At 47.9% G+C, this 17,315-nt stretch overlaps 1 protein-coding gene across 1 annotated transcript in view; it reads right to left on the reverse strand.

Moving 5' to 3' along the window:
- Positions 1-17,315, reverse strand: part of PRRT2 (proline rich transmembrane protein 2) — a 60,025-nt gene that overhangs the window by 22,907 nt on the left and 19,803 nt on the right. The window contains exon 3 of the mRNA XM_068243804.1: positions 10,176-10,308. Within this exon, the coding sequence (XP_068099905.1) occupies positions 10,176-10,308 (133 nt within the window). The remainder of the gene's footprint in view (positions 1-10,175; positions 10,309-17,315) is intronic.

The raw sequence follows: 17,315 nt of genomic DNA on the forward strand, positions 1-17,315 counted from the left end.
TCCTGAAACCGGGACAAATGAGGGGGAAAGAGGGACAAAGGGACAGGGCTCCCAAAAAGGGACTGTCCCTCCAAAAGAGGGACAGTTGGGAGCTATGATGTAACCATCTACTGTCTATCCATCTATCTATGTATCTATCTATCTATCTATCCCACATGCATTTATTCATCCATCCATCCATTATCTATCTATCCATCTATCTGTCTGCCTATCCATACATCTATTTATTTGGGTTGGAGTGGGGAGGTAAACAGATCATTTTAAATGTAATTGATTGTGTATATTAAAAAAAAATGTATGTAGATGTAGTTTTACTATTCGGCCACAATATGGCCACAGTCATTTTTTTGTTTTTTATCAAAGGGATGATGTGAAACTTAGAAAAATTTCGGCTTTCCAGAGACGCCATCGGTTTTTCATACGGATACAAAGATCAATGAATAGGAACTATGTTCCCATTCATTGATCTCCAGGCTGACGGAAGGTGGCGGGGGCACGCGTAATCGCGCGCCAGGCTCAGCTGCAGCAGGGCAGGCTATCTGGATGGATATATCCATCCAGATAGACCTAAGTGGTTAATGAATCGACCCCTATGTATCTTTTCATCTACATATCCACCCCGGTTACAAGAAAAAAAAGGTGCCTGGAAAAAAGGCGCACAGTAACCTGTTAGTAAAATATTGTTATTAAATACCGATATTTTACTATGCACAAATGTAACCCTACTCTAAGTGGTGGTGCGGTGTCTCCTCTCACCCGTACCTCTCTACCCCGTGACGGAGCAGCCTGTCCACCATGCAGTAGATCTGAGGAAGCCGCCTCCGTCCGTCCCTCTGGCAGGGTCGGCAGCGGCAGACACGCCGCTTTAGTGTGTTTCATCCTCCTCTCTGTCTCTCCGTCCCTGTTCCTGTCTGTCAGCCTCCAGTGACAGCGGAGCCAGCAGACTGGCTGCAGGGACAAATAAAGGCGACTGCCTCAGCTGTGCTGCGCTGACCGGACTCTGCAAGGGAGGGGTAGCTCCGTCACAGGGAGAGAGGTACGGGGGGGGGGGGGGGGAGAGCTGGGGGGTGGAGCAGGAAAAATGGGTGCATCCGGCGAGTGGACTAATGGCGCCGCTACAGGCACCAATGCCATACCTCCCAACTTTTCGAGATGAGTAAGAGAGACATTTAAGCCACGCCCCTGCCACACCCCTGATCACGCCCCCGTCACACCCCCTAGTCGCTCATACCATAAAGATTTCATAAGAAAAATATGTTGTTTTATAATTCAAACCACACTGGTCCTTTCTATCCTAGTTCATTTTACTTTCATATTAACATTTTAAAATGAGTAATATATCAATTTAAAGGATGGGAACAAAGTTTAGAGTCATTCAAACACATTTTTAGTACAGATATATATATATATATATTTACATAGAAAGAGGGACAAAGTACTGAAAGAGGGACACGTGAAAAGGGCTCCCAAAGAGGGACTGTCCCTCCAAAAGAGGGACTGTTGAGAGCTATGCCCATGCCCAATGCAAAATAGCTGTATTTGGGTGCCTGCGATGGCCGATATATAGCAGGGTTACAGAAAGAGACCCCGAGTGCCCAATATAGTGTAGTATGTACTGGTAATATGGGTGTGACAAAGTAAGTATATGATATTAATACTCAAAAACCAGGGTTACCTTCCAAGCAACCACTGTAAAGGCAGGTGGTGAGAATTAGACCTGTCCCCACTCAGGATTAAAAAAGTCGCTCTCTGTAGATTGGAAAAAAGTGGGCAACACCCCTCCACCAAGGGTGGACTTAGAACATATACAGGCAAACAGAGGCGCCAAAAGGATAAAAGTCAATAAAAAGTTTAAAAGTCGGGGGAGGCCGAGGTGGATTTCCCTTCTCCAAGTAGACACAACAAACTGTTGATAGAGTTCAACCAAATATTTATTCACATACTCCAGAAAGTGCAACGCGTTTCACAGGCATATCCCGCTTCCTCAGGCTATGAACAGAGCATAGTACAGAGACGCTTTGCTTTGTACTAGACCTGCATGAGTTTTATGCTCCGTTCATAGCCTGAGGAAGTGGGATACACCTGCGAAACGCGTTCCACTTTCTGAAGTATGTGAATAAATAAATATTTGGTTGAACTCTATCAACAGTTTGTTGTGTCTACTTGGAGAAGGGAAATCCACCTCAGCCTCCTCCGACTTTTAAACTTTTTATTGACTTGTATCCTTTTGGTGCCTCTGTTTGCCTGTATATGATATATAGAGGGTGCTGTAATTTCCGCTCTGGCACCCAAAGACCGCTATTTTGTATTGCCACCTAAGGTGGCACCCATTTAGTCCACTTGCCACATGCACCCATTTTTCCTGCTTCAATCCACCCCTTCTATTAACACCACCTGGGCGTTACGGACGGGCTCAGCTCGTCCAGTAACGCCGCTGTGGATTGCTCAGGCTCTGGTGGACCGATTTACATTTTTTTTATACCAGCAGCTAGCACTTTGCTAGCTGTGTGTCTTACCCGATCGTTGCCGCTCGCTGCTGATCCTCCGCTACCCGCCGCAAAAGAGGGCCCCTCCCCAGATGCGGAGCTAGGGGGGGTCGGGGTAGGACAGGTGCCCCCGGGCGCTAGGTCCCCGAGGGTGCCCAGCTGAGCTGCACTGGGCACATATACCCCCTGACTACATATACTGGGGACATATATCCCTGACTACATATACTGGGCACATATACCCCTGGCTACATATACTGGGCACATATACCCCTGGCTACATATACTGGGGACATATACCTAATGACTACATATACTGGGGACATATATCCCTGACTACATATACTGGGCACATATACCCCTGGCTACATATACTGGGCACATATACCCCCTGACTACATATACTGGGGACATATATCCCTGACTACATATACTGGGCACATATACCCCTGGCTACATATACTGGGCACATATACCCCTGACTACATATACTGGGCACATATATCCCTGGCTACATATACTGGGCACATATACCCCTGGCTACATATACTGGGGACATATACCCCTGGCTACATATACTGGGGACATATACCCCCTGCCTACATATACTGGGCACATATACCTCTGGCTACATATACTGGGCACATATACCCCTGGCTACATATACAGGGGACATATACCCCCTGCCTACATATACTGGGCACATATACCTCTGGCTACATATACTGGGCACATATACCCCCTGACTACATATACTGGGCACATATACCCCCTGACTACATATACTGGGCACATATACTCCCTGACTACATATACTGGCCACATATACCCCCTGACTACATATACTGGGCACATATACCCCTGGCTACATATACTGGGGACATATACCCCTGACTACATATACTGGGCACATATATCCCCGACTACATATACTGGGCACATATACCTCTGGCTACATATACTGGGCACATATACCCCTGGCTACATATACTGGGCACATATACCCCTGGCTACATATACTGGGTACATATACCCCTGGCTACATATACTGGGCACATATACCCCTGGCTACATATACTGGGCACATATATCCCTGACTATATATACTGGGGACATATACCCCCTGCCTACATATACTGGGCACATATACCCCCTGACTACACATACTGGACACATATACACCTGGTTACATATACTGGGCACATATACCCCTGGCTACCTGTTCTGTGGACATCTCTACCCCTGGCTACCTGTTCTGGGGACATCTATACTGCTGGCCACCTATTCTGGGGACACCTATAGACCTGGGGCTACCTATTTTTGGGGAACCACTGCTGTCGGATTGAGTGTATTTTGGGGAACTGCTGCCAGGTGAGAGGTGTCTACCATATTAAGGGGGCATTCTGCCTATTTATGTTAAATGCTGTCTATTTATGTGCCTCATGACTGCTGAATTTGTCTTGTTGGGGGCCTCATGGTTACTGAATTTGTCTTGTTGGGGGCCTCATGATTTGTTGGGGACCTCAAGATAGCTGAATTTGTCTTGTTGGGGGCCTCAAGATCGCTGAATTTGTCTTGTTGGGAGCCTCATGATTTGTTGGGGGCCTCAAGATCGCTGAATTTGTCTTGTTGGGGGCCTCATGATTGCTGAGTTGGTCATGTTGGGGGCCTCATGATTGCTGAATTTGTCTTGATTGGGGGGGGGGGGGCGCTCATGATTGCTGAATTTGTCTTGGAACATGCTGGAAGGTACATACTGAGGGAGGGTGGGTGAGCGTGAGCCTGCTAACTTCCTGTACATTTGGCTCCACCCATAACCACGCCCATATTTATTATATGGTCACGCCCCTTTTTGGCGCGCCTTCACCCTAGGGGGCGCGTTAATAGTCTTTGTCCCCGGGCGCTGAAAGCCCTAACTACGCCTCTGCTCCCCACAGACCCCCTTGCGCATACTGGCAAATCACCGCCAGGCTGCGCTATGGGGTGGATTGGGACTCCCTGTGACGTCACGACGTCGATGACGTCAGTCTGATCGATCGTCACCATGGCGACGGGGGAAGCCCTGCAGGAAATCCCGTTCAGAACGGGATTTCCTGATAGGTATTCACGCCGGCGACGATCGGAAGGGTGGCAGGGAGAGAGCAGAGAGGGGGGAATCATGTAGCTAGCGATAGACTAGCTACATGAAAAAAAATATTAGGTAAAAAAAAGCCTCCCGCGGCCGTGCGCCGCACGGAATCAAAACACCCAGGAGGTTATTTCTATATGTATCCATCTACTATCTATCTATCTATCTGTCTATCTATCTAACATGTATCCATCCATTCATAAATCAATTGATTTTATCTATTAAGCTGTCCATCCATCATCTGTCCCACATATATGTATTCACTTACACACCATCTGATCTCCTATCTTTCTACAGTATGTAAAGCTGGCCATACACATATTTACACCCGATGTTCCAGAATGATCAATCATTACCTACCACACACTGCACATCGATTTTGGAATCTATTAAATATGAGTTGGACCGCAGCATTGTACTGTCTGATGCAGTGCAACGGTATAGGCCATCGATCTACCACCACTTTACCTAGAATCTGTCCTGTTCGATCGAATCTCGATCAATTGGACATTTTAATGGAATCAATTCCCATCAAATTCAATCAACGTGATCAAATCTGCAGAGCATCAAATGGTAATAATGTATGTGTGTGTCTATTTATCTCTCTATCAATCTACAGTATCTATATATCTATCTATCTGTTTATCTATATAGTATCTATCTATCTATCTATCTATCTATCTATCTATCTATCTATCTATCTAGGGCAGCCATTGGGGGGGACAACTGACACTGCAGTGAGGGGCCCAGGGCCCCCCCAAAAGCGCTGGAAGGGCAGCATGTGCTGGCTGCGGGCCTGTGGCTCACTAACCAGCACACCGCGTTCCAGCCCTGAGAGAAGAGTGACATCAGCACTGTCGTGGGGAGCAGATGAGTGAGCACGCTACAGCGGACTTTCTATAGTGGGGCATCACCTATACCTGGCTACTTATACTGGGGCACCACCTATACTTGCCTACCTATACTGAGGGCACCACCTGTACCTGGCTACCTATACTGGAGCACCACCTATACTTGGCTACTTATACTGGGGCACCACCTATACTTGGCTACTTATACTGGGGCACCACCTATACTTGCCTACCTATACTGAGGGCACCACCTGTACCTGGCTACCTATACTGGAGCACCACCTATACTTGGCTACTTATACTGGGGCACCTATAGCTTGCTACCTATACTGGGGGCACCTGTACCTGGCTAACCTATACTGGTGCACCACCCATACCAGGCTACCTATACTGGGGGCAACTATACCTGGCTACCTATACCGGGGCACCACCTATAGTTGAATACCTTTACTGGGGGCACCTGTATCTTACTGGCCTATACTGGGGCACCAGTTATACCAGGCTACCAATACTGGGGACATCTACACCAGCCTTCCTATACTAGGGCACCACCTATAGCTGGCTACTTATACTGGGGGCATCTATGCCTGGATACCTATACTGGGGGCACCTATGCCTGGATACCTATACTGGGGGCACCTATGCCTGGATACTTATAATGGGGGCACCTATACTTGGCTACCTTTACTGGGGGCACCTATACCTGGCTTCCTATACTGGGGGCACCTATGCCTGGATACCTATACTGGGGGCACCTATGCCTGGATACTTATACTGGGGGCACCTATACTTGGCTACCTTTACTGGGGGCACCTATACCTGGCTTCCTATACTGGGGGCACCTATGCCTGGATACCTATACTGGGGGTACCTATACCTGGCTAGGGCAGGGGGATGAGCTGAGACAGAAGGGGACAAGAGGTAACACAGGGGGATAAAAGAGGCACAGGGAGAAAAGAGATGAGACAGGAACATGAGGTCGCACAGAGGGACACAAAAGAGGCACAAACTGAGGTGAGACAAAAGAGGCACAGGAAAAAAAGAGGGGAAAAAAAGAGAACCGATAAAGGATAAGAACAGACCTACAAGTCCCTATCTCATTTGTAGTCAGCCGGGGACTACCTGTATTTCGCTTGTACCCACCCACAACATGTCATGGTGACGCCCACTTTTTGCACCATCACGCTGTGCATGTCGCTTTCTTCAGTGTCGGAGCCATGCACACATTTCGCGCACGGATACACACGGACACGGGGGTGGGGGGGCTAGTGGGCTGGCACAGCAACCAGTGGGTGGGCCCAGGGAGGGGGGCCCAGGCCTGATGATGTGTGAGGGGCCCCAAAATTTCTGATTGCGGTCCTGTATCTATCTATCTATCTACAGTATCTATCTATCTATACAGTATCTATCTATCTGAAGAAATAATACTTTGACACCTGTTTTTTCTGTGCCAGCATATTCCCCTCTATCTAGAGACAGGATCTCTCAGCCAGGACCGGATTTACCATAAGGCACTGTAGGCACGTGTCTATAGGCGCCTGATGACGGAGGGGCGGTTTACTCTGCTCCCCTAGTGCCTCCCTCCCTCCTTCCCTATGCAGAGTCCTGAGCAGAGTGTAAATGAGAGGTTACTCACCCTGCTCTCTGCATTCCACTGACCAGATCTCCCTTCAGTCATGGGCACCTCTAGCTACGCAATACTGAGGTTCCTCTGGCTACCTAATACTTGGGGGCACCTGTAGCTACTTAATACTAAGGGTACTTCTGGCTACCTAATACTAAGGTATTGGGTCACTAGAGGGGTGCGGTAGGTGCGGAGTGCGGACCCCACCAGGTGTCACCAGCAGAGGGAGTGACACCAAGCTCCAAACTAAGTGGGACATTTATCGAGAGTGTCTTAGACAAAATATTAGTAGGTTTTTAGAAATCAGTGCAGTACTGTCTCAGACATCCTAAGAAATCCCTAAATAGTGCAGATTCCTTCTTAAAATGTTAGGAATAGGAGGCGTTAGGAAGGTCTCTCAGGCAGAGCAGTGTGTGAGGGAAATTACTGTTGCTGAGGTAACCAACACACCTGCTTTCAGCAGGCTCTGAGTGAGGGGGGAGGAGCTCTACACAGATCACATCTAGCCTGCACGGCTGCACTATCTGGAGAACTGCTATGAAGCACTTCTTAATCTGCAGCAGTTTAGGGATGGATTTGCACTTTTCTTAACTGTAGTGCAGCTCTATAGTAGCAAAAATGTTTCTGTACCGTGTTAGCCAAACAAATTATATAGGTAGAAAAAAACAACGTTTTGTAAAAAAAATACCTTTTAATGGCTAACTAATAGAGTTAAATGATGCAAGCTTATCTGCATCAGTGTTTTACTTCAGCTAACATCTGAAAATATGCCTGAAGAAGGGGACTAGATCCCAGAAAGCTTGCATCATTTAACTCTATTAGTTAGCCATTAAAAGGTATTTTTTTTTACAAAACGTTGTTTTTTTTCTACCTATATAGTGCAGATCTAGAAATCCATGCTATCCTGCTGCTTTTAAGTAGAATTTAAGAAGTTTCTTACTATCAAGCAGAACAGTTTTTCTGCTGGTTAGAATAGTTTTAGAAGAAAAAACTGTTGGTAATGCTATGATAAATCTGGCCTTAAGAGTGGAGCAAGACTTTGTAAATATAGACCAGACTAGTGCCTGTACCTCTCCCTTCTGCTCTTCTCCCTCACCCTGCCACAGCACACATAGGCACAACTCCTCCCCTCCCCCCTCCCCCTCCCATCAGTAACAAGTGTTTTCCATGGGCTACCACTCCCTACTTTCCCACCCAGCAAGCATGGCCAGAACCACACCCCTCCCCATCCATAGGAAAGTGTGGCCAGTATAACTATCCCTAACTCCTCTCTCTACCTACAGAAAATGGGTCCAGGATAACCAGAGCCGGATTAAGGTTAAATGGGGCCCTAAGCAAAGTAACTGATTTGGGCCCCCCATCATGTCGTAATAGAATCAGAAGATGCAGCTGCACAGCAATATGCCCCACACACCGGGCAGCCGAGCTACTGGTTGCTATGGGCAACAGCCTGCTTTCCCCTGTGGGGGTGCACAATGCAGGGAATAGCAGCGGCAAAATGCAGAGTGAGAGATGAATGGCTGGGACATTTGCACTAAGGGGCTGGGGAACCCCTGTGAAGAGGGCAACAGATATCACAGCAGCAGCACTTTCCTCCTGCATCAACAGCCTGGCAATAGCAGAAAGCTCTGGACACCGCCAAACCAGAAGCCGTTCCCCAGACAGAATTACATAACCACCCCCACCACTGCTGCTATCATTCTTGCTGCAGCTGTGGTTCTCTGTGGGAAGGGAGGGAGGAGTGGGCAGCAGCAGAGCGCACAGTAGCATGAGGGGGACCTAGGAGGGGAGCCTGGCTCTGAAGACAATCAGCAGCGCACGGCATCATTTGACAAGACAAGACAAATAATATTTATATTGCGCTTTTCTCCTGGGGGACTCAAAGCGCCAGAGCTGCAGCCACTAGGACGCGCCCTATAGGCAGTAGCAGTGTTAGAGAGACTTGCCTAAGGTCTCCTACTGACTTACTGAACAGGCAGAGCCGAGATTCGAACCCTGGTGTCCTGTGTCAGAGGCAGAGCCCTTAAAGGGACTCCGAGCAGTGCCTGTGGGTATGCCTTTAAGCATACCCACAACTAATTAATTACATCCTCACACCTACCAGCATGATGTTTGTAATTATATCCCCCTGGGTTCCTTATATTTCATTGCATTGTGCTGAATTGAGCTGCTGACTTTGGAGAAAAGTCGTCCTGTGTAATACAATGTAACTATGGAAAGATGCATATCATTTTGAAGCTCTCTTTCTCCTCTTTCCAATGATAGATAAACTGCCACCCTACGCCTTTTAGTTTTCGCGATCGAAATTGCCGTGGCCGCGATTTCAATCGCAAAAATAGCGAAAACTAAAAAGCATAGGGCGGCGGTTTATATATCATTGGGAAGAGGAGAAAGAGAGCTTTAAAATGATATGCATCTTTCCATAGTTACTGCACTGCTCAGAGTCCCTTTAACCATTATACCATCCAGCCACCGCTAACAGGATGGCGAGGGCTGGTTTATGTGCTGATGGGGCCCCTTTGAGTCTGAATGGGGCCCCAAGCGACTGCTTTTGTTGCCTGGTTGGTAATCCGGCCCTGAGGACAACCCCTTCCCAGCCCTACTCTCAACAAATGTCAGTAACAAGTCACAAGTCACATTACTACAAAAAACTATTATTGTTTTTGTTTACCCTGGTGAGGTAGGAGGGTCATGGCAGGGCCGGTTCTAGTAACAGTGGGGCCCCAGGGCAAAATTAACCCAGGGGCCCTCCAACAGACACCCCCAACCAAAAAGCAGCATTAGGGGCCCATTGTAGCAGCCAAATTTCCCTACTGTGCCCTTTGGCAGTGTAGCATCTCACCTGCCCACCAGCACAGGTGAGACACTACTATTCCAGAGACTCTGCAAAGGCCCTAGGGAGCAATAGTTAAGGGAGGAGACACCTTGGGGGCCCCTATAGGCTCTGGAGCCCTGGTAATTGCCCCCTTTACTTTTATGGTAGCACCGGCCCTGGTCATGGGGGTGACACACACCATGAGTTTACACACTAAGTGCCACTAACCCTAGTGACGACTCTGTCTCCAGGCAACCTTTCTGATACTTACCTCCAAAGTGGATGACGCAGGACGCGGTGATGATGAGGATGCCGCCCACCAGCGCAACAATGCTCAGCAGCTTGGCCACACGGCCCAGTCTCAGCGCTCCGTCCACATCGCCTTGCTGGAGGCTGTTACGGGACTGAAAAGAATAAAAGAAAAAGATATACGTTATTATTGACCTTGTGTCCCTTCTCCAAATTCATACCATATATCAGAGCCAGATTTACCAAGAGGCACTAAAGGCACATGCCTACAGGCGCCTGATGATGGAAAGGCGACTCAATCCCCTCCCCGAGCACCTCCCTCCCTCCTTCCCTATGCAGAGTCCTGATGAGAGTGTAAATGAGAGGTTACTGACCCAGCTCTCTGCATTCCACTGACAAGATATCCCTCCAGCCATGGATGCCTCTAGCTAATTAATACAAAGTTTCCTCCTGAGGGTACCTCTGGCTACCAAATACTAAGGGGAACCTGTAGCTACTTAATACTGAGGTTCCTCTAGCTATCTAATACTTGGGGGCACCTCTAGCTACTTAATATTACTGAGGTTCCTCTAGCTATCTAATACTTGGGGGCACCTCTAGCTACTTAAAGCAGTCATTAAAAATGAAATTCTGACTTACCTGGGGATTCCTCCAGCTCACCGTAGACAGCGAGGTCCCCCGGTGTCTTCCTGGTTCCTCTACCGGTCCCGGCTGGTGGCTCTGCTATTGTACCACTTTTGCCTGAAATCATCAGGGCTGCTTCCCACTTTGCCGATAGGCGTCATCACACCGGCTAGCGGCACTTCATAATGTCGGCAAGCATGAGAGTCCCGCGCATGCGCGGTTATCTATTATTGAACCGCGCATGCCTAGGGCTGCCGTGATAATGCGTCGCCGGCCGGCATGAAGACGCGTATCGGCAAAAGCGGGAAGCAGCCCTGACGACTTCAGGCCAAATTGGTACAATAACAGAGCCACTGGCCAGGACTGGGAGATGAGCCAGGGGACCTCACGGCCTACAGTGGGCTGGAAGCCCCAGGTAAGTCACAATTTCATTTTTAATGACTGCTCAGGGCCCCTTTAATATTGAGGGTACTGCTGGCTACCTAATACTAAGGGACACCTGTAGCTACCTATGAGAGGCAAGGGAAATAAGGGATAAGTGACAGCTGGGCCAGCTAACACACTTGTGGTGCGGTTCGGTGGGGGTTTGTAGGTTCATGGAGGGCGGAGTCTAAGGTGCCAGGACATCTGTATCTATAGGCTCCTGTGAAGTAAATCCAGGGCTGGCATATATAGATAGTAAAGCATTAAATTGTAGTGTTTTCACGTTACTACAGTATATACCGTAAACGTAGAAGAAAGGAGATAATTGGCTTTTCCCAGAGTAACCAATCAGATCCTTCTTTCCGCTTTCTTATCTGCAGCAGGAAGACATGACGCTGAACGGGGTATCTAGCATCTGTCCAACCTCCGCCTCTCTGCTCTCAGTCACGGCACAATTACAACCAAGCTCCATTTCATTATCTGCAGAGTTATCAGCCTTGTAGTCTTAGCCAATTACCGATACAGCATTTCCCAGGAAGGACCATTGGCTACTTAAATGAATTTCCTATACTTTGCTGTCCTCCTCGCCAGCTGCCTGCTCCAACCTCTCCAGAATGATTGCCCGGAAACAGCATGCTACGCTGGTATCGGACTGGAAATGTATATTATTTTAACATCTTATATTGTATATATTACTGTTTTAAATTAATTATGCATAAAAGCTTTTGTGACAAAATACCTGCTAAGCATAGATTTTCCTTTCTACATTTGTCAGCTCACTCTTATTCTCCCCCCCACACCCGCCTCTTTACACAAACTGAAGCCACTCCTCCCTTCTAGAGACACCATTACAGGATGTAAGGCAGCAGGGAGGCGTGTCTTCAGCTGAAGATTACCTCCCCAAAAACACACCCCTTTCCTAATTCTCCCATCCACAGTCAGACTGAAGCCACACCTCCCTACTAGAGACTGACCACCATTACAGGATGTAAGGCAGCAGGGAGGCGTGTCCTCAGCTGAAGATTACCTCCCAAAAACACACCCCTTTCCTAATTCTCCCATCCACAGTCAGACTGAAGCCACAACTCCCTACTAGAGACTGACTACCATTACAGGATGTAAGGCAGCAGGGAGGTGTGTCTTCACCGACTTCCCCCCCCCCAATCCTGAATACATATACAGTACCCCCTATAGAGAGAGTGTTTATTGTAAACTCCCATCCCCCCCCCCCCCTTTATACCACCCAATCACTAGGGATGGTCAATTAGATGCAAATAATTTTGAATTGATGCAGCATTATGGAAATCTTGTATGTAAAGGTGTTCCACTTGAACCAGTACTCTATCCAACCATTGACCTGAAATTTTTGCAGTAACGCTATCCCCCCCCCCCCCCCCCCTTGGCTGGTGACCTGCCTGGAGGCCCGAGGGCATTGTCCCCACACAGAATGCCGCCCCGCCCCCCCCCAAACCTGGCTCAAGCATGACATTTAAGGGTCCATTTCCACTTGTGCGGTGCGAATCGCCGCGGAAAAAATTTGCATGCGGATGCGAATTTCGCATGCGGTTGTATGCGAATTTTCATATGAATGACGCTGTATGCGAATTTAACCATGGCAGTTCCTGTGTGCTTTTCAATTGATTCCATGCGAATTCGCGTGCGAATTCACATGAAAATTCGCATACACCCGCATAGCGGTATGCGAATTCTGATGGCTCTGCCATGCAAATTTTTCACGCGGACGAAAACACTCAAAAATCCGGACAAGTGGAAACAGTCCCATTCACTTGTATTGGCTATGCGAATTTGCATGCGGCAAACGCATGTGAATTCGCGATAGTGGAAATGGGCCCTTAAAGTAAATGTATGCAGCTTGAAAATGGACCAATCGAATTTTACCTCAGCAGGATTTGATTGGTTCATGTTCAAGTTGCATAAATTGGCAAACAAAATGTAGATAATCCTGCAACTGAAACTATTTACATCTCACTGACCATCCCTCCCTATAACTCCTCCAGCACACAAGTGCCTATTACTGGTACTCTTCCCTCCACCACACCTAAAATGACTCCATCCAGTGCCTATTTTTACTCTGCTTTTCCTGTCCTCAAAAACTAATATAACCCCAACCAGACTCCTCCCTCCATCATTCCTAGTCCTGGATAACTTCTTACGCTGATCCCTTTCCACCCACCCACTTTACCTGAAAGATTCCCTCTATTTGCCACTAACCCTTCCTCCCCAAAACAGTGATGAAGCCAAGGAGAAGGAAATTGGGCGAAGGAAATTGCAGTGAAAATGATCGGTGCTGAGAAGATCACAGGTGAGGTTACACAGCCAAGTGCCTATTCTCAGGCCTGGTCATCAGGTCCAGCCCCAGTCATCTTGGGGCATGGATCTTTTCTTCTGAATGGTGCGTCGCAGCCGTGCTGCCCAACAGAAGAGGGCGCTCACACCTGCAGACTCAATCACTGCCCTCCAAGACTCGTCCTATTCCCTTAAAGAGAACCCGAGGTGTGTTTAAAGAATGTTATCTGCATACATAGGCTGGATCTGCCTATACAGCCCAGCCTCTGTTGCTATCCCAAACCCCACTAAGGTCCCCCTGCACTCTGCAATCCCTCATAAATCACAGCCGTGCTGTGAGGCTGTGTTTACATCTGTAGTGTCAGTCTCAGCTGCTCCCCCGCCTCCTGCATAGCTCCGGTCCCTGCCCCCGTCCCTTCCCTCCAATCAGCAGGGAGGGAAGGGATGCAGGCGGGGACTGGAGTTCTGCAGGAGGCGGGGAGAGCAGCAGACTGACACTATAGAGATAAACACAGCCAGCTCTGACAAGCTGTTTGTCAGCAGCGTGGCTGTGATTTATGAGGGATTGCAGAGTGCAGGGGGACCTAAGGGGGGTTTGAGATAGCAACAGAGGCTGGGCTGTATAGGCAGATCCAGCCTCTGTATGCAGATAATATTCTTCAATCCCACCTCGGGTTCTCTTTAAACGGTGATGCTGGGAAAGGTCACACAGGTTCTGCCTCTATTGCCCTTATCAATGAAAGGATCGTTTTGCAGACTGGAGCAATTTGGCTCATTCAGCAAATCTGAGCTGTTTGGCTGATCTTGCACTCTTGGTTGACCTGAAAATGTGCCGACTAATTAGTTCGCCCGACAGAGGTCATGCTAGTCCTGCTTCCTGTCTGCATTGATTCCGCAATTATCATGATTTACTGCTGAATACATTTACATTCATCTATCGAGAGGAACTCTAAAATAAAAGATTAGCCTAATGCAGTGATCTGCAAACTTGGCTTTCCAGCTGTTAAGGAACAACAAGTCTCACCATGCATTGTAGGAGTCTGACAGCCAGTCATGATTCATGAAGGCAAATGCATTGTGGGACTTGTAGTTCCTTAAAGGGGAACTGAAGAGAGAGGTATATGGAGGCTGTCCTGTTTATTTCCTTTTAATCAATACCAGTTGCCTGGCAGCCCTGCTGGTCTATTTCTCTGCAGTAGTATCTGATTAAAACCAGAAACAAGCATGCAGCTAGTCTTGTCAGATCAGACTTATAAGTCTGAACCACTGAAACACCTGATCTGCTGCATGCTTGTTCAGGGGCGATGGCTAATAGTATTAGAGGCAGAGGATCAGCAGGGCTGCCAGGCAACTGGTATTGTCTAAAAGGAAATAAACATGACAGCCTCCATATACCTCTCTCTTCAGTTCCCCTTTAACAGCTGGAGAGCCAAGTTTGCAGATCACTGGCCTAATGTAAAAAACAAACCCCAGAAGACTCCGCTGCTACAGATTTGTTGATGAAGGGATTCTGGTTTCCAGGGATGAAACAGCAGAATTCCGAATTTCTGGGAATTCCGAGTTCTGCCTGGTTAATCTGACTTTCGTTTCTAGTTTCCTAAAATTCGGACATTTGACATTAAGGCCCCTACCACACTGGTGGGTTTTCATTGCATTGCGTTACTCATTTTAACGCAGGGTAACGTTAAAGCAATGAAAGTCTATGGGACATTTCAGATCGGATGCGATGCGCCGGAAGCATCCGATCTGACGCTAGGTCATTAGCGCGTTATGGCACAGCATCTGCAGTAATGCACGTTGACAGAAAGTCAAGTAAGTCAATTGTGCCGCAAATATTTTAAACTGTTTGGCATTAACATTGTGGTGCGCAGACGCCAATGTAATCTGACTCTGTGAATTGCTTGCAATACCTATTTCCGCCACAGGAAGTGAGCAGTAGAGAGCCTCCCCTTATGATGTGTTTTGCTGCCAAGAATTACAGAGGCATGTCATGTGCACAATGACATGCCTGCTGCCAATAGTCCCCCCTGCTCTCTGCTGTCCCCCTGAAAATACCGCCATGCTAGCGACAATCTGCTTGTCGCTAGCCTGCATTGTTTACCTGCACTTGTCAATCACGCTCCTGCGCATTGCCGCCTCCATTACAGGCTCCCCCCAGCCCCCCCCCCCCCCTTGATCCCCGCCTCTGCTAGCGCGACCCAGGAACTACTCCTGGGTCGCAGCTTAGCTTCTGATTGGAGGAAGCTAGTGAGGCGGAGAGTGGCAGGAAAAGCTACACTATGGGGGGAGGCATTGCTGGAAAAATGATTGACAGGCTGCAAGGTAAATATCAGGCTAGTGACAAGCAGATTGTCGCTAGCCTGGCGGTATTTTCAGGAGGTAAAACAGCGCAGGGGGGACTAGCGGTGGCAATAGAGAGACACAGAGATGTGCACATGACATGCCTCTGGATCTCATTAAGATTTCAATATTCCGCCTCGGGTTCTCTTGCAGACCGCTCCATGCCAATTGGCGTGAACGCGGGTGGCAGCCCCAGGGCCACTCCACGGTGATTGGCGTGAATGGCCATCAATGGGGCTAGCAGGAGATTGCATGGGCGGATGCACGCGCATCTCCGCTTGGGAGGCGCGCGCATCGGCAAACGGCGCTCGGAGACTCTTAGATGGCGAAACCGCTGTCTAATAACCCTGTACAGCGCTGCGATCTAAGGGAGCGCTATACTGGGGACAGCCGTGTCACTTGACTGTCCCCAGTAGGCAGGGAAGTGATCGGCTATCACCCTGATTGGCTGGCATAAATATTTGTATTAAAAAGAAAACAACAACTGGGGAGCGATCAGACCCCACCAACAGAGAGCTCTGTTGGTGGAGAGAAAAGGGAGGGGAATCACTTGTGTGCTGAGTTGTGCGGCCCTGCAGCTAGGCCTTAAAGCTGCAGTGGCCCAATTAGTAAAAAATGGCCTGGTCTTTAGGGGGGTTTAAAACCACGGTCCTCAAGTGGTTAACGCAGGTATCTACAAAGTTTGCTTTTTTGCAGTGCGTTGCGATACTCTTATCGTACCGCAAGGAAAATGCTGTTTGCCAATGTGAAATCGGCCTCAAGTCAAGTCAGACTTTTGCATTGTGTATTCAAAACCCCCTATATATGCTATTGTCACCAAATTCGGAACAATGTAAAAAAAAATTGGGATTAAGTAAAAATATGTTTTTCAAAAAGTTATGGATTCTGAACTCTGGCTACACTACTCTGCATGGGTGACAAGGTGTTAAAGAGTTTTAGGAGGGAGGAATCTCATGCTCTCCATTTTCATAAAATATAATAAAAATCAAACATATACGAAACTCGGGACTCAGAAATTGGTGTACCACAGCAACATTTTCTTACTCGTTCCCACGAATGTTCGTACTACTGGCCCTAACATACCTAACAAGTTTGGTGATGATAGCACAGATGGGGAGGGTTGCTATTAACTGTGAAAGTCAGAGCCACGGACTTGCAGAACTTTGTATATAACTTGCCATGCAGAAATCAGAACTGTTGTGATTACACCGCGTCCAGTTAAAAATGGCGCCAGCCAAATAATGGCGCCTGGTTACGCACGATATTTTTTTAAAAAACGATATTTATCGTTTTTACGGAAAACAATATTTTCGTTTTTGAGTCTAAAGTTCCTTTCCTGTGTGTGTGTGTGTGTGTGTGTGTGTGTGTGTGTGTGTGTGTGTGTGTGTGTGTGTGTGTGTGTGTGTGTGTGTGTGTGTGTGTGTGTGTGTGTGTGTGTGTGTGTGTGTGTGTGTGTGTGTGTGTGTGT

The sequence above is a fragment of the Hyperolius riggenbachi genome, chromosome 7 (genome assembly GCF_040937935.1).
Source record: "Hyperolius riggenbachi isolate aHypRig1 chromosome 7, aHypRig1.pri, whole genome shotgun sequence".
Lineage (NCBI taxonomy): Eukaryota > Metazoa > Chordata > Amphibia > Anura > Hyperoliidae > Hyperolius > Hyperolius riggenbachi.